This window comes from Drosophila miranda (assembly GCF_003369915.1).
Source record: "Drosophila miranda strain MSH22 chromosome Y unlocalized genomic scaffold, D.miranda_PacBio2.1 Contig_Y1_pilon, whole genome shotgun sequence".
NCBI classification, from domain to species: Eukaryota; Metazoa; Arthropoda; class Insecta; order Diptera; family Drosophilidae; genus Drosophila; species Drosophila miranda.
This window is the reverse complement of record NW_022881603.1, coordinates 32,619,089-32,646,529: the sequence shown is the minus strand read 5'-3', so window position 1 is coordinate 32,646,529 and position 27,441 is coordinate 32,619,089. Positions and strand designations below refer to the sequence as shown.

Below are 27,441 nucleotides of genomic sequence, written 5' to 3'. Positions count from 1 at the left end.
TGTTGTTTCCATCTCTCCCCTGTAGGCTGACGGGCCGACCCACAGATCAGCAATGGCCCAAAACCATCTCTGTGGCACGGGAGCATTTCCCTCACCGCCTTCCCAAGCGGCCACGTGACTTTTGCCCCAACCTGTGCGAGTTCTCCGATGACCTGTTGAATGTACCTTTGTGTGTTGCTCTCTCCGTCTGGATAGACATACTAATCTATGCCCTCCTCCATGTCCTTCATCCAGCAAATGCTGTCGTACGACATAAACATGCGCCCCTCGGCCCTGGATTACCTAGAGCACGATTACTTCACGCAGGAGCCGCTTTAAGACAGGGCCACCGATGGGTACAATGGACAGAGCTCCCAGACGTAGTCGGGTGGAGTTCGTACGCATTGGATGGCCGCAACCAGTGTTTTGTTCTTGTCATAATGTTCCTTTAAATGCAGTCCAGCATGTCATTCATTTTCCAGTCTAGGTGTCTTGCCCTGCACCCGGGTCCAGGTCCTAAGGCAGAAGCAGGAGCTGAATGAATACCATACCTTAATATGTTTTTAGTCGTAAGTTAAGTGTGGAACGTGCGCAAAACGTGTAGCCGCAAAATCCAAAAAGTGGAACGATTCTCGGGGAAGATCAGTCCCATTCGAAATGTGATACAACAAGTTCAGGAATACATTATACAATTTCAAAATTTTGTACAGCAGCAGAAATAATTCAATATTTATGCCTATGTGCAGAAACTATGTTTGTAAATACACATATGTACATATGTATGTAAGTATACATATATGCATTGATACCTACATAATTTGTTATAGATCCTATGGACCGTAAATAAAAGTACAGTCCCATAATTAGTGTTGGTCAATATGCATGTATATGTATATGCACTCACAAGGAGATCAGAATCAGGCCAGGCCAACGAGTATATAAAAGACTAGGGGCAGCACCAGATTGTCCACTTGGTCGGTAAAGGCCTCCACCATGGCTGAGTTGATGGCTGCGAAAATGGTTGCAAACCACTTGGCCTGTGTCATGGCCAGCAGACCGGTCGCCTCCAGCAACCAGACGGACAGAAGGATGGACATCACGAAGGCGATAGTGCCTTCCAGGGAACGTGAGGAATCTGCAAGAGTTGAAAACGTTGTATTAGTCAGCAGTTCAATGGGAGTGTTCTCCTGTCACTACTCACTTCCCCACATGTTGCGTCCCATCTTGGAGCCCACCACACTGGCCGCGGTGTCGCCCACGCCCACTGCCAGGATGCCCGAGAGCAGGATCAAAGTATCTTTTCCGGAGCAGGGGCAAGGAGTCAGCCATAGGGGCATGGAGCATCCAATAAGCAGGCAGAACGGGGTCAGCGCCAGAACCCCAGCGTCCTTTTCATCCCGGAACGAGTGGAAAGCGTCGGTCAGCCTGTCCGAAAATGGAGGAATCTCTAGCAGTCGCATCAGCTCCAGGACCACAAATGCCGCCAGCGCTATGCCCGTGGCTAAGTACAGTAGAGTGCACTGAAAGAGCACTCCTGGAACGAAGACAAGCACTATCAACAGGTGGAATATCTTACGGATTCGGGTGTTGGCTTGAACGGTGTGCCGCAGTTGCCAGGTGATGGTGGCGCCGGTCAATAGAACGAGCACCAGGTAGAAGCCTATAATTTGCAGTCGCTTAGGGTTCCTGAAGATGAACTGGAGCAGAGCCACAATAGGCAGAGGACTGGTGACGGTCCAGCAACAGGTAGAAAGGAATAGGCCCACGCAGTCGTGGAACTGCGGTCACCAGCACGCAGAGAATGAGCAGCCACATCAAAGCATTCTGTGAAAGAGTGGGCTCTGATTCTGATTAGACAGGATTAGATGTGGATGAATGATCACCTAAACCCACCAGCATTATAAGATTAAGTCGGTCAAAATCACTAAAGGTCTTGGCATCCGCGTCCGCGGAGCACAGTTCGTAGAGCCGGTAAGTGGCGCTTATCACGAACAGCATAAGACCTTGGAATAGAATGGAGGCCTCGCCGTAGGTGAAGCACCGTGAGAAGCCACGCATTATGCAGATGTAAAAGTGCTGGTAGCCAGCTATCATCAGGAACCCCGCGAACACAGCAAACAACCGGAAGTGCCCAGGCAGAGGCCGAAACCAAGTGCGGTGAATGTTCCCGGCAGTAGGCTGATGATGCATTTGGCCAGTATGCTCGTGTCCGCAAAGAAGTACACGAAGAAGCAGAGTGTCTCCACGCACATGCCAGCGGCTGTCACCGTCAACATCAGATGGAGATGGACCTGCTCCTTGCAGGTCGGAGCGTTTAGAAAGCGCGAGGCCAAGGCCAGCGGCATCAGAAAGCACATCCAACCGCCACTCGACGCCCAGGGCCTGTTCGTCCAGTGGATTGGTGATAAGATAAGATTAAGTAGAGCGTCATTAACACTCAACTGGGAACTTTGCACTTTGACTCACCTGGGCAGCATGACATTGTCTCGCTTGGCGGTGGTGGAGTCGTGGACCCTGCTGCTGCTGTGGTGTCTATCCAAATGCTCGTAATCGCTGGAATTGCTCTCCGTTGTGGCGCCGGAGGACAGGTCCGATTCGGAATGTTCTGTTTCGCTGATTGAGCGTCGCATTGTCGCTTGTTTTATTTGTTTCTCAGCTTAAAGCATACTTCTAAGTGCCAAATGTTTGTTTTTTCTTGGACGCCCATCCGCCCGCGGATATATGGCCTGACCCTCAGAAATATACCAAAATATACCGCATTTTCAAAATATACCGTAAATATACTGACGAACTCAAGCTCTATAATCCATATTCCTCGTTTTTGATATTCCGTGGAATATTAATAGCTATCTATATCTCTCAGCCCTACCCACATAATTTTATACGATTTATGAATCAATTTTTTACTAACTGGCTTACTCTAAATACTTGCTTTTGCAGCAGAGACTAAATTTTTGCCTGGGATGACAAACATTTTCTCAATTCTATAATATCCTTTCCTAGGGTATGCAATAATATTCCCCAATAATTGGTAATATTCACCCTAAGTCGATGTCCAAATATAGTAATTTAAGAACATAATTTAAAAGTATGGAATGGGACTCATTGTTGTCAACCGGTTATTACCGATTCAAATAAATACTGAAATATACGGTATTATTTTCAAAATATACCGACGTATTTTTGATATTCTGGCGAATATTACTAGCTAAATAGAACCCTCAGGCCTGCCCACATAATTTTATCCGACTAATGAATCAATTTTCTACTCGACTGGTTTATTTTAAATACTTGCTTTTATTTGATTTTGCCCAAAGGTCAAACAAATAAAACGTAAGAGATTATCTATATAATGTGTTTGTACAAAAATTGTGTGTACACACTTGCAACCATGGTCGATCTATCGGCCTAGCCCGCCAGATTCGAATCTATCCTTCTTCTTTCTAATCTGTGCGCCCAAAAGTACGCTGACCGCAATTGCCAAAACTATGCATCGTGGTATAGCCGCTCTATATAACGAATGACCCTTTTATATCTTTATTATCATATTGCTGATTTTGCATTGCTTTATATGAATATAAAACTTGATCAAAATGGAAAGACATGATGCGAGATGTGGATGCGATGCGAAGTAAAGCAACTAAAATTTTGTTGTAATGATTAGCTCAGTACGATGAGAAGGTGGGTCGGCGGAACGTGTATATACGTTTCACAAGAAAAGTCACACGTGCAAAAAGATTGACACACAACTCTATTTAACTTTTGACAGATGTCAGAAACAATCCCAAATAAGACACTTGCGTTCGTGGAAAAAGCTATCACCACTAGGTGAAAGAAGGAAGAGGAAGTGCACCAGACCACCGACTGTTTCGTCTACAATCCGGCCTGTTGCCTCGACGCCTATCCGGCTTCGGAATGCTGCGATGCCGAAATTAATAAATGCAGTTGCTGATTTACTATGTATATAACAAGGTCGAAATAATTATAGTCATAAAATCAAAATCAAAATCAACAGAAATAAAATGTAAAAACATTTTGTTTAGCTTTATAACATTGTTATTTAAAAAAAAGCGCCGATAAGTTGCGCTTATCGCACAAAAGGAGGGATTTTTCATCGCAACACTGTCCATTTCATTACGTTTTATTTCTGACCTTCTTTGCTCAAACCTTATTTTAGGCACAATAAAATTAAATTAAGCATTTAAAGCTAGCTAATCTTCTAGAAAATTTATTCATCTATCGGATAAAATTATGTTTTGAGGACTGAAGGTCTTAGCTAATCTTAAGTCGAATTAAGTCAGCATGATTCGTGATTAAATATATTTATAGCACTTTAGGTGAAAAATATCGTGGTCTTTTTTTATATAAAGATGAAGAACCTGCAAGAGTAAATATTATTTTTTGTCTAGTTCAAGTTATTATCAGTTTAAATAAAGGGGGTTTAAGTGGGCTAAGTACGTTTTTTTATCAGACGGTCAGACTTCTGCTCTCTTCTGAAACGAAAAAATGAGTCGTTATTTTTTAATGGGCCTTAAAAACGGGTATGGACAACAAACAAAAACAGCCAAGGCAAATTGCAAGGTTCGTACGAACCTTACCTCGGCGTTGTTGACAAACAATATACCTTGAAGTCAAAAGGGTGACTTTATCCTTTTATCCTCTTTTTTCTCGTTTTTATAAGCAAAAATTCCATGTAGGTAACAAAAGGGGTTGATGAATTATTCGTCTAATAATTTTAATGTGTCATATTGATAAATCGTTCACTCTTTCTTGCGACGAAAAATTGAGTCGTAATTTAAAATGGGCTATAAAAAAGGGTAAGGACAAGGGGCAAAAACAGCCAAGACAAATGTCGAGGTTCGCGTGTGATGAAAATATTAAGCAAAAGTGGATTTCAGCTTGCATGCGGTTGCATTTTCAGGGCCGTTTTGCCTGCTGTTCATACCCTTTTTTTTCTTCCATTATGTGTATATATATACTGAATATATACTGAAAATATACTGAATGCGAGTACGCGTTGACAATAAATCGAAAACTATAGAGGTGCTACCGTTAAAATCGTTACAAGTCAAACCCAAACACACAGACAACGCGAAGACCACGAAGCAAGTGGATAGTGGAGTAGGCAAAAGTGAAAGAGAAAATAGAGAGAACGCGAAACGTAACGCAACAAGGCAATAAACAGTGAGTAAAGCAACCGCTGAAACGACGTGCGACGCGTCGAAATGTGAGTTCCTGCGTGTTTGTGTGGGTGTGTGTGTGTGGGCATGTGTGTGTTGGTGCGCTGAAAGTGCAGCTGTCGCTTGAAACAAATAAAACCGCTCAATTTCCATATAAAAAGACATTGCAAGACGCAGCTTGCCAGCAATATGTCAATAAATCGGTAGTGCGAGAAAACAGCGAAAACCGAAGGCGAGGAGCAAGCGCGACAAGAAAAAATAAAATGCATGTAGAATAATTTTAACGCCCAAAAGTCTCCGGTCTGTCGGCGACGCTGACGCTGATGTCGATGCCAACGCCGACGCCGCTTGTTGAAACAAATGCATCGAAATACGTGCATTTCGGTGAAAATTGAGTTGAATTTGCACAAATGCAGTGCTGAAAAAGTGAAACGAGAGAATAAAAAACAATATTAATGTGCAAAATATGCGGAAAACTGCTTTGAAATGTGGAGAGCGCAGAACAGCGGTACACAAAAGAAGGAAAGAGAGAAGGGAGAAAAGGAATGGAATGATGGCCGCTTATACCTGCTCTGCTTCGAAAAAGAAACCGAAACCAGCCACCAAAAATGTTTGAAACTGTTCTCGCCGCCTCCGTTTGTGCCGCTCTTCTAAGATAAAGAGCGCGCGACTCGAGATAAATGCGAAAAATATTGTATCTCAATGGCCGCGGTGTTTCCGATGTGAAAATTAAACGAAACCGTATTCATTATTTTGTGTTTGTTCTGCTCAACAGAAAAGTGTGTATTAAAAAACCTCAATAGCCCCCACATTACGACGAGAAAACTCAAACGCCAAAACCATAGTTGAATTGAGTGAGAATAATATATATATATATATAGAGAGAGAGAGTAAATACACCGCTACAATGTCGGAAGAAGTAGATCGCAACGATCCCGAGCTGAAATACCTTTCGGTGGAACGGAACCAATACAATGATCCGGCCACACAGGCGGAATGGACACAGAAGCGCCTGGTCTGGGTGCCCCACGAGAATCAGGTGAGTTCTACTGAAGAACCCTTGCCCACATATTCCTCCCGCCCTATCATCTTGCAGTTCCTCCTCTCTCCTGCTTTCACCTGAAGCGACCTGAAAAACCTGTAGAGCTCCGCCAGCGTTGGCGTTGGCTATGGCTTTGGCTTTGCTTCGTCTTGACCAGTTTCGAGTCGCTGTCCCAGTTCACAGCTCCAGTCTTTTGGGGGTTACTTTTGAGCTGAGAATTTTTGAAAAATTCTTCTTTTAAGCCGATTAGGTCAGGCCAGGCAGCTGCAACAGTCAAAAACGGGGCCCATATATAATGTTTTTTCCTGCCATAACGATACAGTTTTGGGAACCACGCCCGAAACACGAAATTACCTGACATAAAACCAACTGATAGAAGCCCCGGAGCCCGGAGTAAACTAATCAATTTGCGCAGTGTTTCGTTTGTCCCTTCTCTGGGGCTGGGTCTTATCGCACTCTCAATAGTTCCGAGTCATCGCCGTGGAAATGAATGAATCACACCTCATTCATTCCATTTTGATTTCTTTTAGCCGGACCAACTTCTTTGAATTTAGCATTACTTTCTCACTGCGGTGACAAAATTGAGTAAACATCCGTCGAAATCAGCCACACCAAATGCTCCTCCCACAGCTGATTCATTAATTTCTCTGCTGAAATCATCAGCGTTAAAAGATGCCACAGTTCTTCAAGTTGGTCAAAAACCAAATCAATTTGCCGCTAAAAGGGTTTTGCACAACATTTTCCAATTTGCATATCGCAGCCACACTCTGACTCACTCACACCAAACAAAAGAGAACGAAAGAGCGGGAGAGCAGGGTCAGGGATCCAGCGAGAGCGAGGCAAAACAAGTTTGTAATCTCTGTCCCTGTATTAGTGTTGAGATATGTTCTGCATGTGTGTGTTTGTGTGTGTGTGTGAGTACTGCCTCTAGCTACCCTGCAGTACGGGTCATTAATGACTCAGCTGCTGACACGTCGATGACCGCGTCACTACCCCCGATGACATAGTCGATGACCGGCCATACGCTGAGCTGATGACATTAACATGGAGATGTCCTAGGGCATAATCGATGACATTGTCATCGAGCATTGCCGAAAAATCATGACTTAATAAGCGATGATTTTTCACGATTTTTTGGCTTAAATCATCGCTTATTAAATGCATGATTTTTGACTAAAGATCATGCACATAATAAGCGATGATTTTTACCTAAAAATCATGCATTTTATAGGTGATGATTTTTACCTAAATATCATGCACTTAATAAGTGATGATTTTTCACGTAAAATCATGCATTTAATATAAAAAGTAATACATTGTAATTGTTTATTTTTCCAATTATTTTTATTTATTATTATTCATTATTGTCTGCTTTGTATTTTTTTTCTCTTGAGGTCTTCTGAAAATGACTATTCTTAATGTTGTGAATAGCCTTCCGAATCACTTTTTCTGCTGGCTCGTCGGGTATTTTCATCTTCACCGCCGCTGAAATAATTTTTTATTATTTTATAATTTTTTTACCCTCAGAAATATACCAAAATATACCGCATTTTCAAAATATACCGTAAATATACTGACGAACTCAAGCTCTATAATCCATATTCCTCGTTTTTGATATTCCGTGGAATATTAATAGCTATCTATATCTCTCAGCCCTACCCACATAATTTTATACGATTTATGAATCAATTTTTTACTAACTGGCTTACTCTAAATACTTGCTTTTGCAGCAGAGACTAAATTTTTGGCTGGGATGACAAACATTTTCTCAATTCTATAATATCCTTTCCTAGGGTATGCATTGTTGCTTGCATTTTTCCGCAACATGGAACGCGATTATTGCTTTCCGCCAATGAAAATTATGGCAGGAAACGGCTGCGACAGAATGTCAGGATGCGTCGTGCTAATATTCCCCAATAATTGGTAATATTCACCCTAAGTCGATGTCCAAATATAGTAATTTAAGAACATAATTTAAAAGTATGGAATGGGACTCATTGTTGTCAACCGGTTATTACCGATTCAAATAAATACTGAAATATACGGTATTATTTTCAAAATATACCGACGTATTTTTGATATTCTGGCGAATATTACTAGCTAAATAGAACCCTCAGGCCTGCCCACATAATTTTATCCGACTAATGAATCAATTTTCTACTCGACTGGTTTATTTTAAATACTTGCTTTTATTTGATTTTGCCCAAAGGTCAAACAAATAAAACGTAAGAGATTATCTATATAATGTGTTTGTACAAAAATTGTGTGTACACACTTGCAACCATGGTCGATCTATCGGCCTAGCCCGCCAGATTCGAATCTATCCTTCTTCTTTCTAATCTGTGCGCCCAAAAGTACGCTGACCGCAATTGCCAAAACTATGCATCGTGGTATAGCCGCTCTATATAACGAATGACCCTTTTATATCTTTATTATCATATTGCTGATTTTGCATTGCTTTATATGAATATAAAACTTGATCAAAATGGAAAGACATGATGCGAGATGTGGATGCGATGCGAAGTAAAGCAACTAAAATTTTGTTGTAATGATTAGCTCAGTACGATGAGAAGGTAGGTCGGCGGAACGTGTATATACGTTTCACAAGAAAAGTCACACGTGCAAAAAGATTGACACACAACTCTATTTAACTTTTGACAGATGTCAGAAACAATCCCAAATAAGACACCTGCGTTCGTGGAAAAAGCTATCACCACTAGGTGAAAAAAGGTTATTGTGCTAAAACAGCTCCAAAATGAAAACTACGAAGTGCACGATATCTACAACCTGGGAATGGGTAGAAAGTAGGGTCAATATTCCATTCTATTTTTTCCAGACCGTTTTCCACCGTCTACTTCGTCAGTTCGCCCTCGTCTGAACCGTCAGCTAGTGTTGGCTCGGTGCAGATTATAAATGTTTATAGAATTTTAATAAAAAAATTGAATATTTTGTTGAATAAAATAAAGATAAAAAAGAAATAGCAAGAGAGAAATAAGAAGCAAAGGAGGCGAAGGAGAATTGATTCAATAAAAAAAAGGTACAGAGGAAGTGCACCAGACCACCGACTGTTTCGTCTACAATCCGGCCTGTTGCCTCGACGCCTATCCGGCTTCTGAATGCTGCGATGCCGAAATTAATAAATGCAGTTGCTGATTTACTATGTATATAACAAGGTCGAAATAATTATAGTCATAAAATCAAAATCAAAATCAACAGAAATAAAATGTAAAAACATTTTGTTTAGCTTTATAACATTGTTATTTAAAAAAAAGCGCCGATAAGTTGCGCTTATCGCACAAAAGGAGGGATTTTTCATCGCAACACTGTCCATTTCATTACGTTTTATTTCTGACCTTCTTTGCTCAAACCTTATTTTAGGCACAATAAAATTAAATTAAGCATTTAAAGCTAGCTAATCTTCTAGAAAATTTATTCATCTATCGGATAAAATTATGTTTTGAGGACTGAAGGTCTTAGCTAATCTTAAGTCGAATTAAGTCAGCATGATTCGTGATTAAATATATTTATAGCACTTTAGGTGAAAAATATCGTGGTCTTTTTTTATATAAAGATGAAGAACCTGCAAGAGTAAATATTATTTTTTGTCTAGTTCAAGTTATTATCAGTTTAAATAAAGGGGGTTTAAGTGGGCTAAGTACGTTTTTTTATCAGACGGTCAGACTTCTGCTCTCTTCTGAAACGAAAAAATGAGTCGTTATTTTTTAATGGGCCTTAAAAACGGGTATGGACAACAAACAAAAACAGCCAAGGCAAATTGCAAGGTTCGTACGAACCTTACCTCGGCGTTGTTGACAAACAATATACCTTGAAGTCAAAAGGGTGACTTTATCCTTTTATCCTCTTTTTTCTCGTTTTTATAAGCAAAAATTCCATGTAGGTAACAAAAGGGGTTGATGAATTATTCGTCTAATAATTTTAATGTGTCATATTGATAAATCGTTCACTCTTTCTTGCGACGAAAAATTGAGTCGTAATTTAAAATGGGCTATAAAAAAGGGTAAGGACAAGGGGCAAAAACAGCCAAGACAAATGTCGAGGTTCGCGTGTGATGAAAATATTAAGCAAAAGTGGATTTCAGCTTGCATGCGGTTGCATTTTCAGGGCCGTTTTGCCTGCTGCTCATACCCTTTTTTTTCTTCCATTATGTGTATATATATACTGAATATATACTGAAAATATACTGAATGCGAGTACGCGTTGACAATAAATCGAAAACTATAGAGGTGCTACCGTTAAAATCGTTAAAAGTCAAACCCAAACACACAGACAACGCGAAGACCACGAAGCAAGTGGATAGTGGAGTAGGCAAAAGTGAAAGAGAAAATAGAGAGAACGCGAAACGTAACGCAACAAGGCAATAAACAGTGAGTAAAGCAACCGCTGAAACGACGTGCGACGCGTCGAAATGTGAGTTCCTGCGTGTTTGTGGGTGTGTGTGTGCATGTGTGTGTTGGTGCGCTGAAAGTGCAGCTGTCGCTTGAAACAAATAAAACCGCACAATTTCCATATAAAAAGACATTGCAAGACGCAGCTTGCCAGCAATATATCAATAAATCGGTAGTGCGAGAAAACAGCGAAAACCGAAGGCGAGGAGCAAGCGCGACAAGAAAAAATAAAATGCATGTAGAATAATTTTAACGCCCAAAAGTCTCCGGTCTGTCGGCGACGCTGACGCTGATGTCGATGCCAACGCCGACGCCGCTTGTTGAAACAAATGCATCGAAATACGTGCATTTCGGTGAAAATTGAGTTGAATTTGCACAAATGCAGTGCTGAAAAAGTGAAACGAGAGAATAAAAAACAATATTAATGTGCAAAATATGCGGAAAACTGCTTTGAAATGTGGAGAGCGCAGAACAGCGGTACACAAAAGAAGGAAAGAGAGAAGGGAGAAAAGGAATGGAATGATGGCCGCTTATACCTTATACCAAAAATGTTTGCTGCCGGCTCTGCCGCTGCTCCTGCTGCACTCTTCGGAATGCAAACTGGTTAATGGTTCATTTCTAGAGCAACTGTGGCCATATTTTTTCTTCTTTTGCGCTCTTCCCTTTTGAAACTGTTCTCGCCGCCTCCGTTTGTGCCGCTCTTCTAAGATAAAGAGCGCGCGTCTCGAGATAAATGCGAAACATATTGTATCTCAATGGCCGCGGTGTTTCCGATGTGAAAATTAAACGAAACCGTATTCATTATTTTGTGTTTGTTCTGCTGAACAGAAAAGTGTGTATTAAAAAACCTCAATAGCACCCACATTACGACGAGAAAACTCAAAAGACAAAACCATAGTTGAATTGAGTGAGAATAATATATATATATATATATAGAGAGAGAGAGAGTAAATACACCGCTACAATGTCGGAAGAAGTAGATCGCAACGATCCCGAGCTGAAATACCTTTCGGTGGAACGGAACCAATACAATGATCCGGCCACACAGGCGGAATGGACACAGAAGCGCCTGGTCTGGGTGCCCCACGAGAATCAAGTGAGTTCTACTGAAGAACCCTTGCCCACATATTCCTCCTGCATATTCGCACATTCATTTCTCTGCTGAAATCATCAGCGTTAAAAGATGCCACAGTTCTTCAAGTTGGTCAAAAACCAAATCAATTTGCCGCTAAAAGGGTTTTGCACAACATTTTCCAATTTGCATATCGCAGCCACACTCTGACTCACTCACACCAAACAAAAGAGAACGAAAGAGCGGGAGAGCAGGGTCAGGGATCCAGCGAGAGCGAGGCAAAACAAGTTTGTAATCTCTGTCCCTGTATTAGTGTTGAGATATGTTCTGCATGTGTGTGTTTGTGTGTGTGTGTGAGTACTGCCTCTAGCTACCCTGCAGTACGGGTCATTAATGACTCAGCTGCTGACACGTCGATGACCGCGTCACTACTCCCGATGACATAGTCGATGACCGGCCATACGCTGAGCTGATGACATTAACATGGAGATGTCCTAGGGCATAATCGATGACATTGTCATCGAGCATTGCCGAAAAATCATGACTTAATAAGCGATGATTTTTCACGATTTTTTGGCTTAAATCATCGCTTATTAAATGCATGATTTTTGCCTAAAGATCATGCACATAATAAGCGATGATTTTTACCTAAAAATCATGCATTTTATAGGTGATGATTTTTACCTAAATATCATGCACTTAATAAGAGATGATTTGTCACGTAAAATCATGCATTTAATATAAAAAGTAATACATTGTAATTGTTTATTTTTCCAATTATTTTTATTTATTATTATTCATTATTGTCTGCTTTGTATTTTTTTCTCTTGAGGTCTTCTGAAAATGACTATTCTTAATGTTGTGAATAGCCTTCCGAATCACTTTTTCTGCTGGCTCGTCGGGTATTTTCATCTTCACCGCCGCTGAAATAATTTTTTATTATTTTATAATTTTTTTACCCTCAGAAATATACCAAAATATACCGCATTTTCAAAATATACCGTAAATATACTGACGAACTCAAGCTCTATAATCCATATTCCTCGTTTTTGATATTCCGTGGAATATTAATAGCTATCTATATCTCTCAGCCCTACCCACATAATTTTATACGATTTATGCATCAATTTTTTACTAACTGGCTTACTCTAAATACTTGCTTTTGCAGCAGAGACTAAATTTTTGCCTGGGATGACAAACATTTTCTCAATTCTATAATATCCTTTCCTAGGGTATGCATTGTTGCTTGCATTTTTCCGCAACATGGAACGCGATTATTGCTTTCCGCCAATGAAAATTATGGCAGGAAACGGCTGCGACAGAATGTCAGGATGCGGCGTGTTAATATTCCCCAATTATTGGTAATATTCACCCTAAGTCGATGTCCAAATATAGTAATTTAAGAACATAATTTAAAAGTATGGAATGGGACTCATTGTTGTCAACCGGTTATTACCGATTCAAATAAATACTGAAATATACGGTATTATTTTCAAAATATACCGACGTATTTTTGATATTCTGGCGAATATTACTAGCTAAATAGAACCCTCAGGCCTGCCCACATAATTTTATCCGACTAATGAATCAATTTTCTACTCGACTGGTTTATTTTACATACTTGCTTTTATTTGATTTTGCCCAAAGGTCAAACAAATAAAACGTAAGAGATTATCTATATAATGTGTTTGTACAAAAATTGTGTGTATACACTTGCAACCATGGTCGATCTATCTGCCTAGCCCGCCAGATTCGAATCTATCCTTCTTCGTTCTAATCTGTGCGCCCAAAAGTACGCTGACCGCAATTGCCAAAACTATGCATCGTGGTATAGCCGCTCTATATAACGAATGACCCTTTTATATCTTTATTATCATATTGCTGATTTTGCATTGCTTTATATGAATATAAAACTTGATCAAAATGGAAAGACATGATGCGAGATGTGGATGCGATGCGAAGTAAAGCAACTAAAATTTTGTTGTAATGATTAGCTCAGTACGATGAGAAGGTGGGTCGGCGGAACGTGTATATACGTTTCACAAGAAAAGTCACACGTGCAAAAAGATTGACACACAACTCTATTTAACTTTTGACAGATGTCAGAAACAATCCCAAATAAGACACTTGCGTTCGAGGAAAAAGCTATCACCACTAGGTGAAAGAAGGAAGAGGAAGTGCACCAGACCATCGACTGTTTCGTCTATAATCCGGCCTGTTGCCTCGACGCCTATCCGGCTTCTGAATGCTGCGATGCCGAAATTAATAAATGCAGTTGCTGATTTACTATGTATATAACAAGGTCGAAATAATTATAGTCATAAAATCAAAATCAAAATCAACAGAAATAAAATGTAAAAACATTTTGTTTAGCTTTATAACATTGTTATTAAAAAAAAAAGCGCCGATAAGTTGCGCTTATCGCACAAAAGGAGGGATTTTTCATCGCAACACTGTCCATTTCATTACGTTTTATTTCTGACCTTCTTTGCTCAAACCTTATTTTAGGCACAATAAAATTAAATTAAGCATTTAAAGCTAGCTAATCTTCTAGAAAATTTATTCATCTATCGGATAAAATTATGTTTTGAGGACTGAAGGTCTTAGCTAATCTTAAGTCGAATTAAGTCAGCATGATTCGTGATTAAATATATTTATAGCACTTTAGGTGAAAAATATCGTGGTCTTTTTTTATATAAAGATGAAGAACCTGCAAGAGTAAATATTATTTTTTGTCTAGTTCAAGTTATTATCAGTTTAAATAAAGGGGGTTTAAGTGGGCTAAGTACGTTTTTTTATCAGACGGTCAGACTTCTGCTCTCTTCTGAAACGAAAAAATGAGTCGTTATTTTTTAATGGGCCTTAAAAACGGGTATGGACAACAAACAAAAACAGCCAAGGCAAATTGCAAGGTTCGTACGAACCTTACCTCGGCGTTGTTGACAAACAATATACCTTGAAGTCAAAAGGGTGACTTTATCCTTTTATCCTCTTTTTTCTCGTTTTTATAAGCAAAAATTCCATGTAGGTAACAAAAGGGGTTGATGAATTATTCGTCTAATAATTTTAATGTGTCATATTGATAAATCGTTCACTCTTTCTTGCGACGAAAAATTGAGTCGTAATTTAAAATGGGCTATAAAAAAGGGTAAGGACAAGGGGCAAAAACAGCCAAGACAAATGTCGAGGTTCGCGTGTGATGAAAGTATTAAGCAAAAGTGGATTTCAGCTTGCATGCGGTTGCATTTTCAGGGCCGTTTTGCCTGCTGTTCATACCCTTTTTTTTCTTCCATTATGTGTATATATATACTGAATATATACTGAAAATATACTGAATGCGAGTACGCGTTGACAATAAATCGAAAACTATAGAGGTGCTACCGTTAAAATCGTTAAAAGTCAAACCCAAACACACAGACAACGCGAAGACCACGAAGCAAGTGGATAGTGGAGTAGGCAAAAGTGAAAGAGAAAATAGAGAGAACGCGAAACGTAACGCAACAAGGCAATAAACAGTGAGTAAAGCAACCGCTGAAACGACGTGCGACGCGTCGAAATGTGAGTTCCTGCGTGTTTGTGTGTGTGTGTGTGCATGTGTGTGTTGGTGCGCTGAAAGTGCAGCTGTCGCTTGAAACAAATAAAACCGCTCAATTTCCATATAAAAAGACATTGCAAGACGCAGCTTGCCAGCAATATATCAATAAATCGGTAGTGCGAGAAAACAGCGAAAACCGAAGGCGAGGAGCAAGCGCGACAAGAAAAAATAAAATGCATGTAGAATAATTTTAACGCCCAAAAGTCTCCGGTCTGTCGGCGACGCTGACGCTGATGTCGATGCCAACGCCGACGCCGCTTGTTGAAACAAATGCATCGAAATACGTGCATTTCGGTGAAAATTGAGTTGAATTTGCACAAATGCAGTGCTGAAAAAGTGAAACGAGAGAATAAAAAACAATATTAATGTGCAAAATATGCGGAAAACTGCTTTGAAATGTGGAGAGCGCAGAACAGCGGTACACAAAAGAAGGAAAGAGAGAAGGGAGAAAAGGAATGGAATGATGGCCGCTTATACCTGCTCTGCTTCGAAAAAGAAACCGAAACCAGCCACCAAAAATGTTTGAAACTGTTCTCGCCGCCTCCGTTTTGTGCCGCTCTTCTAAGATAAAGAGCGCGCGACTCGAGATAAATGCGAAAAATATTGTATCTCAATGGCCGCGGTGTTTCCGATGTGAAAATTAAACGAAACCGTATTCATTATTTTGTGTTTGTTCTGCTCAACAGAAAAGTGTGTATTAAAAAACCTCAATAGCCCCCACATTACGACGAGAAAACTCAAACGACAAAACCATAGTTGAATTGAGTGAGAATAATATATATATATATATAGAGAGAGAGAGTAAATACACCGCTACAATGTCGGAAGAAGTAGATCGCAACGATCCCGAGCTGAAATACCTTTCGGTGGAACGGAACCAATACAATGATCCGGCCACACAGGCGGAATGGACACAGAAGCGCCTGGTCTGGGTGCCCCACGAGAATCAGGTGAGTTCTACTGAAGAACCCTTGCCCACATATTCCTCCCGCCCTATCATCTTGCAGTTCCTCCTCTCTCCTGCTTTCACCTGAAGCGACCTGAAAAACCTGTAGAGCTCCGCCAGCGTTGGCGTTGGCTATGGCTTTGGCTTTGCTTCGTCTTGACCAGTTTCGAGTCGCTGTCCCAGTTCACAGCTCCAGTCTTTTGGGGGGTTACTTTTGAGCTGAGAATTTTTGAAAAATTCTTCTTTTAAGCCGATTAGGTCAGGCCAGGCAGCTGCAACAGTCAAAAACGAGGCGCATATATAATGTTTTTTCCTGCCATAACGATACAGTTTTGGGAACCACGCCCGAAACACGAAATTACCTGACATAAAACCAACTGATAGAAGCCCCGGAGCCCGGAGTAAACTAATCAATTTGCGCAGTTTTCGTTTGTCCCTTCTCTGGGGCTGGGTCTTATCGCACTCTCAATAGTTCCGAGTCATCGCCGTGGAAATGAATCACACCTCATTCATTCCATTTTGATTTCTTTTAGCCGGACCAACTTCTTTGAATTTAGCATTACTTTCTCACTGCGGTGACAAAATTGAGTAAACATCCGTCGAAATCAGCCACACCAAATGCTCCTCCCACAGCTGATTCATTAATTTCTCTGCTGAAATCATCAGCGTTAAAAGATGCCACAATTCTTCAAGTTGGTCAAAAACCAAATCAATTTGCCGCTAAAAGGGTTTTGCACAACATTTTCCAATTTGCATATCGCAGCCACACTCTGACTCACTCACACCAAACAAAAGAGAACGAAAGAGCGGGAGAGCAGGGTCAGGGATCCAGCGAGAGCGAGGCAAAACAAGTTTGTAATCTCTGTCCCTGTATTAGTGTTGAGATATGTTCTGCATGTGTGTGTTTGTGTGTGTGTGTAAGTACTGCCTCTAGCTACCCTGCAGTACGGGTCATTAATGACTCAGCTGCTGACACGTCGATGACCTCGTCACTACCCCCATGACATAGTCGATGACCGGCCATACGCTGAGCTGATGACATTAACATGGAGATGTCCTAGGGCATAATCGATGACATTGTCATCGAGCATTGCCGAAAAATCATGACTTAATAAGCGATGATTTTTCACGATTTTTTGGCTTAAATCATCGCTTATTAAATGCATGATTTTTGACTAAAGATCATGCACATAATAAGCGATGATTTTTACCTAAAAATCATGCATTTTATAGGTGATGATTTTTAACTAAATATCATGCACTTAATAAGTGATGATTTTTCACGTAAAATCATGCATTTAATATAAAAAGTAATACATTGTAATTGTTTATTTTTCCAATTATTTTTATTTATTATTATTCATTATTGTCTGCTTTGTATTTTTTTTCTCTTGAGGTCTTCTGAAAATGACTATTCTTAATGTTGTGAATAGCCTTCCGAATCACTTTTTCTGCTGGCTCGTCGGGTATTTTCATCTTCACCGCCGCTGAAATAATTTTTTATTATTTTATAATTTTTTTACCCTCAGAAATATACCAAAATATACCGCATTTTCAAAATATACCGTAAATATACTGACGAACTCAAGCTCTATAATCCATATTCCTCGTTTTTGATATTCCGTGGAATATTAATAGCTATCTATATCTCTCAGCCCTACCCACATAATTTTATACGATTTATGAATCAATTTTTTACTAACTGGCTTACTCTAAATACTTGCTTTTGCAGCAGAGACTAAATTTTTGGCTGGGATGACAAACATTTTCTCAATTCTATAATATCCTTTCCTAGGGTATGCATTGTTGCTTGCATTTTTCCGCAACATGGAACGCGATTATTGCTTTCCGCCAATGAAAATTATGGCAGGAAACGGCTGTGACAGAATGTCAGGATGCGTCGTGCTAATATTCCCCAATAATTGGTAATATTCACCCTAAGTCGATGTCCAAATATAGTAATTTAAGAACATAATTTAAAAGTATGGAATGGGACTCATTGTTGTCAACCGGTTATTACCGATTCAAATAAATACTGAAATATACGGTATTATTTTCAAAATATACCGACGTATTTTTGATATTCTGGCGAATATTACTAGCTAAATAGAACCCTCAGGCCTGCCCACATAATTTTATCCGACTAATGAATCAATTTTCTACTCGACTGGTTTATTTTAAATACTTGCTTTTATTTGATTTTGCCCAAAGGTCAAACAAATAAAACGTAAGAGATTATCTATATAATGTGTTTGTACAAAAATTGTGTGTACACACTTGCAACCATGGTCGATCTATCGGCCTAGCCCGCCAGATTCGAATCTATCCTTCTTCTTTCTAATCTGTGCGCCCAAAAGTACGCTGACCGCAATTGCCAAAACTATGCATCGTGGTATAGCCGCTCTATATAACGAATGACCCTTTTATATCTTTATTATCATATTGCTGATTTTGCATTGCTTTATATGAATATAAAACTTGATCAAAATGGAAAGACATGATGCGAGATGTGGATGCGATGCGAAGTAAAGCAACTAAAATTTTGTTGTAATGATTAGCTCAGTACGATGAGAAGGTAGGTCGGCGGAACGTGTATATACGTTTCACAAGAAAAGTCACACGTGCAAAAAGATTGACACACAACTCTATTTAACTTTTGACAGATGTCAGAAACAATCCCAAATAAGACACCTGCGTTCGTGGAAAAAGCTATCACCACTAGGTGAAAAAAGGTTATTGTGCTAAAACAGCTCCAAAATGAAAACTACGAAGTGCACGATATCTACAACCTGGGAATGGGTAGAAAGTAGGGTCAATATTCCATTCTATTTTTTCCAGACCGTTTTCCACCGTCTACTTCGTCAGTTCGCCCTCGTCTGAACCGTCAGCTAGTGTTGGCTCGGTGCAGATTATAAATGTTTATAGAATTTTAATAAAAAAATGGAATACTTTGTTGAATAAAATAAAGATAAAAAAGAAATAGCAAGAGAGAAATAAGAAGCAAAGGAGGCGAGGGAGAATTGATTCAATAAAAAAAAAGGTACAGAGGAAGTGCACCAGACCACCGACTGTTTCGTCTACAATCCGGCCTGTTGCCTCGACGCCTATCCGGCTTCTGAATGCTGCGATGCCGAAATTAATAAATGCAGTTGCTGATTTACTATGTATATAACAAGGTCGAAATAATTATAGTCATAAAATCAAAATCAAAATCAACAGAAATAAAATGTAAAAACATTTTGTTTAGCTTTATAACATTGTTATTTAAAAAAAAAGCGCCGATAAGTTGCGCTTATCGCACAAAAGGAGGGATTTTTCATCGCAACACTGTCCATTTCATTACGTTTTATTTCTGACCTTCTTTGCTCAAACCTTATTTTAGGCACAATAAAATTAAATTATGCATTTAAAGCTAGCTAATCTTCTAGAAAATTTATTCATCTATCGGATAAAATTATGTTTTGAGGACTGAAGGTCTTAGCTAATCTTAAGTCGAATTAAGTCAGCATGATTCGTGATTAAATATATTTATAGCACTTTAGGTGAAAAATATCGTGGTCTTTTTTTATATAAAGATGAAGAACCTGCAAGAGTAAATATTATTTTTTGTCTAGTTCAAGTTATTATCAGTTTAAATAAAGGGGGTTTAAGTGGGCTAAGTACGTTTTTTTATCAGACGGTCAGACTTCTGCTCTCTTCTGAAACGAAAAAATGAGTCGTTATTTTTTAATGGGCCTTAAAAACGGGTATGGACAACAAACAAAAACAGCCAAGGCAAATTGCAAGGTTCGTACGAACCTTACCTCGGCGTTGTTGACAAACAATATACCTTGAAGTCAAAAGGGTGACTTTATCCTTTTATCCTCTTTTTTCTCGTTTTTATAAGCAAAAATTCCATGTAGGTAACAAAAGGGGTTGATGAATTATTCGTCTAATAATTTTAATGTGTCATATTGATAAATCGTTCACTCTTTCTTGCGACGAAAAATTGAGTCGTAATTTAAAATGGGCTATAAAAAAGGGTAAGGACAAGGGGCAAAAACAGCCAAGACAAATGTCGAGGTTCGCGTGTGATGAAAGTATTAAGCAAAAGTGGATTTCAGCTTGCATGCGGTTGCATTTTCAGGGCCGTTTTGCCTGCTGTTCATACCCTTTTTTTTCTTCCATTATGTGTATATATATACTGAATATATACTGAAAATATACTGAATGCGAGTACGCGTTGACAATAAATCGAAAACTATAGAGGTGCTACCGTTAAAATCGTTAAAAGTCAAACCCAAACACACAGACAACGCGAAGACCACGAAGCAAGTGGATAGTGGAGTAGGCAAAAGTGAAAGAGAAAATAGAGAGAACGCGAAACGTAACGCAACAAGGCAATAAACAGTGAGTAAAGCAACCGCTGAAACGACGTGCGACGCGTCGAAATGTGAGTTCCTGCGTGTTTGTGTGTGTGTGTGTGCATGTGTGTGTTGGTGCGCTGAAAGTGCAGCTGTCGCTTGAAACAAATAAAACCGCTCAATTTCCATATAAAAAGACATTGCAAGACGCAGCTTGCCAGCAATATATCAATAAATCGGTAGTGCGAGAAAACAGCGAAAACCGAAGGCGAGGAGCAAGCGCGACAAGAAAAAATAAAATGCATGTAGAATAATTTTAACGCCCAAAAGTCTCCGGTCTGTCGGCGACGCTGACGCTGATGTCGATGCCAACGCCGACGCCGCTTGTTGAAACAAATGCATCGAAATACGTGCATTTCGGTGAAAATTGAGTTGAATTTGCACAAATGCAGTGCTGAAAAAGTGAAACGAGAGAATAAAAAACAATATTAATGTGCAAAATATGCGGAAAACTGCTTTGAAATGTGGAGAGCGCAGAACAGCGGTACACAAAAGAAGGAAAGAGAGAAGGGAGAAAAGGAATGGAATGATGGCCGCTTATACCTGCTCTGCTTCGAAAAAGAAACCGAAACCAGCCACCAAAAATGTTTGAAACTGTTCTCGCCGCCTCCGTTTTGTGCCGCTCTTCTAAGATAAAGAGCGCGCGACTCGAGATAAATGCGAAAAATATTGTATCTCAATGGCCGCGGTGTTTCCGATGTGAAAATTAAACGAAACCGTATTCATTATTTTGTGTTTGTTCTGCTCAACAGAAAAGTGTGTATTAAAAAACCTCAATAGCCCCACATTACGACGAGAAAACTCAAACGACAAAACCATAGTTGAATTGAGTGAGAATAATATATATATATATATAGAGAGAGAGAGTAAATACACCGCTACAATGTCGGAAGAAGTAGATCGCAACGATCCCGAGCTGAAATACCTTTCGGTGGAACGGAACCAATACAATGATCCGGCCACACAGGCGGAATGGACACAGAAGCGCCTGGTCTGGGTGCCCCACGAGAATCAGGTGAGTTCTACTGAAGAACCCTTGCCCACATATTCCTCCCGCCCTATCATCTTGCAGTTCCTCCTCTCTCCTGCTTTCACCTGAAGCGACCTGAAAAACCTGTAGAGCTCCGCCAGCGTTGGCGTTGGCTATGGCTTTGGCTTTGCTTCGTCTTGACCAGTTTCGAGTCGCTGTCCCAGTTCACAGCTCCAGTCTTTTGGGGGGTTACTTTTGAGCTGAGAATTTTTGAAAAATTCTTCTTTTAAGCCGATTAGGTCAGGCCAGGCAGCTGCAACAGTCAAAAACGAGGCGCATATATAATGTTTTTTCCTGCCATAACGATACAGTTTTGGGAACCACGCCCGAAACACGAAATTACCTGACATAAAACCAACTGATAGAAGCCCCGGAGCCCGGAGTAAACTAATCAATTTGCGCAGTTTTCGTTTGTCCCTTCTCTGGGGCTGGGTCTTATCGCACTCTCAATAGTTCCGAGTCATCGCCGTGGAAATGAATCACACCTCATTCATTCCATTTTGATTTCTTTTAGCCGGACCAACTTCTTTGAATTTAGCATTACTTTCTCACTGCGGTGACAAAATTGAGTAAACATCCGTCGAAATCAGCCACACCAAATGCTCCTCCCACAGCTGATTCATTAATTTCTCTGCTGAAATCATCAGCGTTAAAAGATGCCACAATTCTTCAAGTTGGTCAAAAACCAAATCAATTTGCCGCTAAAAGGGTTTTGCACAACATTTTCCAATTTGCATATCGCAGCCACACTCTGACTCACTCACACCAAACAAAAGAGAACGAAAGAGCGGGAGAGCAGGGTCAGGGATCCAGCGAGAGCGAGGCAAAACAAGTTTGTAATCTCTGTCCCTGTATTAGTGTTGAGATATGTTCTGCATGTGTGTGTTTGTGTGTGTGTGTAAGTACTGCCTCTAGCTACCCTGCAGTACGGGTCATTAATGACTCAGCTGCTGACACGTCGATGACCTCGTCACTACCCCCCATGACATAGTCGATGACCGGCCATACGCTGAGCTGATGACATTAACATGGAGATGTCCTAGGGCATAATCGATGACATTGTCATCGAGCATTGCCGAAAAATCATGACTTAATAAGCGATGATTTTTCACGATTTTTTGGCTTAAATCATCGCTTATTAAATGCATGATTTTTGACTAAAGATCATGCACATAATAAGCGATGATTTTTACCTAAAAATCATGCATTTTATAGGTGATGATTTTTAACTAAATATCATGCACTTAATAAGTGATGATTTTTCACGTAAAATCATGCATTTAATATAAAAAGTAATACATTGTAATTGTTTATTTTTCCAATTATTTTTATTTATTATTATTCATTATTGTCTGCTTTGTATTTTTTTTCTCTTGAGGTCTTCTGAAAATGACTATTCTTAATGTTGTGAATAGCCTTCCGAATCACTTTTTCTGCTGGCTCGTCGGGTATTTTCATCTTCACCGCCGCTGAAATAATTTTTTATTATTTTATAATTTTTTTACCCTCAGAAATATACCAAAATATACCGCATTTTCAAAATATACCGTAAATATACTGACGAACTCAAGCTCTATAATCCATATTCCTCGTTTTTGATATTCCGTGGAATATTAATAGCTATCTATATCTCTCAGCCCTACCCACATAATTTTATACGATTTATGAATCAATTTTTTACTAACTGGCTTACTCTAAATACTTGCTTTTGCAGCAGAGACTAAATTTTTGGCTGGGATGACAAACATTTTCTCAATTCTATAATATCCTTTCCTAGGGTATGCATTGTTGCTTGCATTTTTCCGCAACATGGAACGCGATTATTGCTTTCCGCCAATGAAAATTATGGCAGGAAACGGCTGCGACAGAATGTCAGGATGCGTCGTGCTAATATTCCCCAATAATTGGTAATATTCACCCTAAGTCGATGTCCAAATATAGTAATTTAAGAACATAATTTAAAAGTATGGAATGGGACTCATTGTTGTCAACCGGTTATTACCGATTCAAATAAATACTGAAATATACGGTATTATTTTCAAAATATACCGACGTATTTTTGATATTCTGGCGAATATTACTAGCTAAATAGAACCCTCAGGCCTGCCCACATAATTTTATCCGACTAATGAATCAATTTTCTACTCGACTGGTTTATTTTAAATACTTGCTTTTATTTGATTTTGCCCAAAGGTCAAACAAATAAAACGTAAGAGATTATCTATATAATGTGTTTGTACAAAAATTGTGTGTACACACTTGCAACCATGGTCGATCTATCGGCCTAGCCCGCCAGATTCGAATCTATCCTTCTTCTTTCTAATCTGTGCGCCCAAAAGTACGCTGACCGCAATTGCCAAAACTATGCATCGTGGTATAGCCGCTCTATATAACGAATGACCCTTTTATATCTTTATTATCATATTGCTGATTTTGCATTGCTTTATATGAATATAAAACTTGATCAAAATGGAAAGACATGATGCGAGATGTGGATGCGATGCGAAGTAAAGCAACTAAAATTTTGTTGTAATGATTAGCTCAGTACGATGAGAAGGTAGGTCGGCGGAACGTGTATATACGTTTCACAAGAAAAGTCACACGTGCAAAAAGATTGACACACAACTCTATTTAACTTTTGACAGATGTCAGAAACAATCCCAAATAAGACACCTGCGTTCGTGGAAAAAGCTATCACCACTAGGTGAAAAAAGGTTATTGTGCTAAAACAGCTCCAAAATGAAAACTACGAAGTGCACGATATCTACAACCTGGGAATGGGTAGAAAGTAGGGTCAATATTCCATTCTATTTTTTCCAGACCGTTTTCCACCGTCTACTTCGTCAGTTCGCCCTCGTCTGAACCGTCAGCTAGTGTTGGCTCGGTGCAGATTATAAATGTTTATAGAATTTTAATAAAAAAATTGAATATTTTGTTGAATAAAATAAAGATAAAAAAGAAATAGCAAGAGAGAAATAAGAAGCAAAGGAGGCGAAGGAAAATTGATTCAATAAAAAAAAGGTACAGAGGAAGTGCACCAGACCACCGACTGTTTCGTCTACAATCCGGCCTGTTGCCTCGACGCCTATCCGGCTTCTGAATGCTGCGATGCCGAAATTAATAAATGCAGTTGCTGATTTACTATGTATATAACAAGGTCGAAATAATTATAGTCATAAAATCAAAATCAAAATCAACAGAAATAAAATGTAAAAACATTTTGTTTAGCTTTATAACATTGTTATTTAAAAAAAAAGCGCCGATAAGTTGCGCTTATCGCACAAAAATACCGATATTTTTTCGCAAGCCTGGAGGGATTTTTCATCGCAACACTGTCCATTTCATTACGTTTTATTTCTGACCTTCTTTGCTCAAACCTTATTTTAGGCACAATAAAATTAAATTATGCATTTAAAGCTAGCTAATCTTCTAGAAAATTTATTCATCTATCGGATAAAATTATGTTTTGAGTACTGAAGGTCTTAGCTAATCTTAAGTCGAATTAAGTCAGCATGATTCGTGATTAAATATATTTATAGCACTTTAGGTGAAAAATATCGTGGTCTTTTTTTATATAAAGATGAAGAACCTGCAAGAGTAAATATTATTTTTTGTCTAGTTCAAGTTATCAGTTTAAATAAAGGGGGTTTAAGTAGGCTAAGTACGTTTTTTTATCAGACGGTCAGACTTCTGCTCTCTTCTGAAACGAAAAAATGAGTCGTTATTTTTTAATGGGCCTTAAAAACGGGTATGGACAACAAACAAAAACAGCCAAGGCAAATTGCAAGGTTCGTACGAACCTTACCTCGGCGTTGTTGACAAACAATATACCTTGAAGTCAAAAGGGTGACTTTATCCTTTTATCCTCTTTTTTCTCGTTTTTATAAGCAAAAATTCCATGTAGGTAACAAAAGGGGTTGATGAATTATTCGTCTAATAATTTTAATGTGTCATATTGATAAATCGTTCACTCTTTCTTGCGACGAAAAATTGAGTCGTAATTTAAAATGGGCTATAAAAAAGGGTAAGGACAAGGGGCAAAAACAGCCAAGACAAATGTCGAGGTTCGCGTGTGATGAAAATATTAAGCAAAAGTGGATTTCAGCTTGCATGCGGTTGCATTTTCAGGGCCGTTTTGCCTGCTGTTCATACCCTTTTTTTTCTTCCATTATGTGTATATATATACTGAATATATACTGAAAATATACTGAATGCGAGTACGCGTTGACAATAAATCGAAAACTATAGAGGTGCTACCGTTAAAATCGTTAAAAGTCAAACCCAAACACACAGACAACGCGAAGACCACGAAGCAAGTGGATAGTGGAGTAGGCAAAAGTGAAAGAGAAAATAGAGAGAACGCGAAACGTAACGCAACAAGGCAGTGAGTAAAGCAACCGCTGAAACGACGTGCGACGCGTCGAAATGTGAGTTCCTGCGTGTTTGTGTGTGTGTGTGTGCATGTGTGTGTTGGTGCGCTGAAAGTGCAGCTGTCGCTTGAAACAAATAAAACCGCTCAATTTCCATATAAAAAGACATTGCAAGACGCAGCTTGCCAGCAATATATCAATAAATCGGTAGTGCGAGAAAACAGCGAAAACCGAAGGCGAGGAGCAAGCGCGACAAGAAAAAATAAAATGCATTTAGAATAATTTTAACGCCCAAAAGTCTCCGGTCTGTCGGCGACGCTGACGCTGATGTCGATGCCAACGCCGACGCCGCTTGTTGAAACAAATGCATCGAAATACGTGCATTTCGGTGAAAATTGAGTTGAATTTGCACAAATGCAGTGCTGAAAAAGTGAAACGAGAGAATAAAAAACAATATTAATGTGCAAAATATGCGGAAAACTGCTTTGAAATGTGGAGAGCGCAGAACAGCGGTACACAAAAGAAGGAAAGAGAGAAGGGAGAAAAGGAATGGAATGATGGCCGCTTATACCTGCTCTGCTTCGAAAAAGAAACCGAAACCAGCCACCAAAAATGTTTGAAACTGTTCTCGCCGCCTCCGTTTTGTGCCGCTCTTCTAAGATAAAGAGCGCGCGACTCGAGATAAATGCGAAAAATATTGTATCTCAATGGCCGCGGTGTTTCCGATGTGAAAATTAAACGAAACCGTATTCATTATTTTGTGTTTGTTCTGCTCAACAGAAAAGTGTGTATTAAAAAACCTCAATAGCCCCACATTACGACGAGAAAACTCAAACGACAAAACCATAGTTGAATTGAGTGAGAATAATATATATATATATATAGAGAGAGAGAGTAAATACACCGCTACAATGTCGGAAGAAGTAGATCGCAACGATCCCGAGCTGAAATACCTTTCGGTGGAACGGAACCAATACAATGATCCGGCCACACAGGCGGAATGGACACAGATGCGCCTGGTCTGGGTGCCCCACGAGAATCAGGTGAGTTCTACTGAAGAACCCTTGCCCACATATTCCTCCCGCCCTATCATCTTGCAGTTCCTCCTCTCTCCTGCTTTCACCTGAAGCGACCTGAAAAACCTGTAGAGCTCCGCCAGCGTTGGCGTTGGCTATGGCTTTGGCTTTGCTTCGTCTTGACCAGTTTCGAGTCGCTGTCCCAGTTCACAGGGGTTACTTTTGAGCTGAGAATTTTTGAAAAATTCTTCTTTTAAGCCGATTAGGTCAGGCCAGGCAGCTGCAACAGTCAAAAACGAGGCGCATATATAATGTTTTTTCCTGCCATAACGATACAGTTTTGGGAACCACGCCCGAAACACGAAATTACCTGACATAAAACCAACTGATAGAAGCCCCGGA

General features: G+C 39.6%; 3 protein-coding genes, 3 long non-coding RNA genes and 2 pseudogenes across 17 annotated transcripts in view; 4 read left to right on the top strand and 4 right to left on the bottom strand.

The window, feature by feature from the left end:
• LOC117185966 (myosin heavy chain, non-muscle-like) overlaps positions 1-842 on the top strand; it is a 33,769-nt gene extending 32,927 nt beyond the window's left edge. Inside the window, exon 13 of the mRNA XM_033396755.1 lies at positions 26-842. Within this exon, the coding sequence (XP_033252646.1) occupies positions 26-431 (406 nt within the window). The 3' untranslated portion in view covers positions 432-842. The remainder of the gene's footprint in view (positions 1-25) is intronic.
• Positions 843-2,712, bottom strand: LOC117192034 (annotated as a pseudogene).
• A 261-nt stretch (positions 2,713-2,973) lies between these two features.
• On the top strand, positions 2,974-13,282 carry LOC117192036 (myosin heavy chain, non-muscle-like). 9 transcript variants are annotated; one of them, XR_004474164.1, is made up of 5 exons: positions 5,074-5,163; positions 5,935-6,198; positions 7,932-10,629; positions 11,436-11,703; positions 12,848-13,256. XR_004474164.1 is itself a non-coding variant. In XM_033396761.1 (2 exons), the coding sequence occupies exons 1-2, from the start codon at positions 11,572-11,574 to the stop codon at positions 12,971-12,973; spliced, it is 195 nt and encodes a 64-aa protein (XP_033252652.1). In that variant the 5' UTR covers positions 11,528-11,571; the 3' UTR covers positions 12,974-13,011. The 9 variants fall into 9 exon arrangements, 1 of the variants encoding a protein (XP_033252652.1); XR_004474160.1 differs by having other exon boundaries at positions 5,117-5,206; XR_004474167.1 differs by lacking the exons at positions 5,074-5,163; positions 5,935-6,198 and adding an exon at positions 2,974-3,807 and having other exon boundaries at positions 8,922-10,629; positions 12,848-13,282.
• Positions 4,102-4,695, bottom strand: LOC117192042. Its single transcript, XR_004474172.1, has 2 exons — positions 4,604-4,695; positions 4,102-4,472 (listed from the first exon to the last, which is right to left on the bottom strand). It is a non-coding gene; the product is annotated as an uncharacterized LOC117192042 (long non-coding RNA).
• An 850-nt stretch (positions 13,283-14,132) lies between the features above and the next one.
• Positions 14,133-14,726, bottom strand: LOC117192043. Its single transcript, XR_004474173.1, has 2 exons — positions 14,635-14,726; positions 14,133-14,503 (listed from the first exon to the last, which is right to left on the bottom strand). It is a non-coding gene; the product is annotated as an uncharacterized LOC117192043 (long non-coding RNA).
• Positions 14,727-14,988: 262 nt separating this feature from the next.
• Positions 14,989-26,990, top strand: LOC117192035 (myosin heavy chain, non-muscle-like). Of its 4 annotated transcripts, none has more exons than XM_033396757.1 (3): positions 15,849-16,224; positions 21,376-21,638; positions 26,804-26,990. In XM_033396757.1, exons 1-3 carry the CDS (start codon positions 16,182-16,184, stop codon positions 26,816-26,818), a joined length of 321 nt encoding a protein of 106 aa, XP_033252648.1. In that variant the 5' UTR covers positions 15,849-16,181; the 3' UTR covers positions 26,819-26,990. The 4 variants fall into 4 exon arrangements, with proteins under 4 accessions (XP_033252650.1, XP_033252651.1, XP_033252648.1 ...); XM_033396758.1 differs by lacking the exon at positions 26,804-26,990 and adding an exon at positions 23,032-23,131 and having other exon boundaries at positions 15,852-16,224; XM_033396759.1 differs by lacking the exons at positions 21,376-21,638; positions 26,804-26,990 and adding an exon at positions 18,016-18,382 and having other exon boundaries at positions 14,989-16,224.
• On the bottom strand, positions 19,551-20,733 carry LOC117192044. Its single transcript, XR_004474174.1, has 2 exons — positions 20,050-20,733; positions 19,551-19,918 (listed from the first exon to the last, which is right to left on the bottom strand). It is a non-coding gene; the product is annotated as an uncharacterized LOC117192044 (long non-coding RNA).
• Positions 26,916-27,441, top strand: part of LOC117192033 — a 53,826-nt pseudogene continuing 53,300 nt past the window's right edge.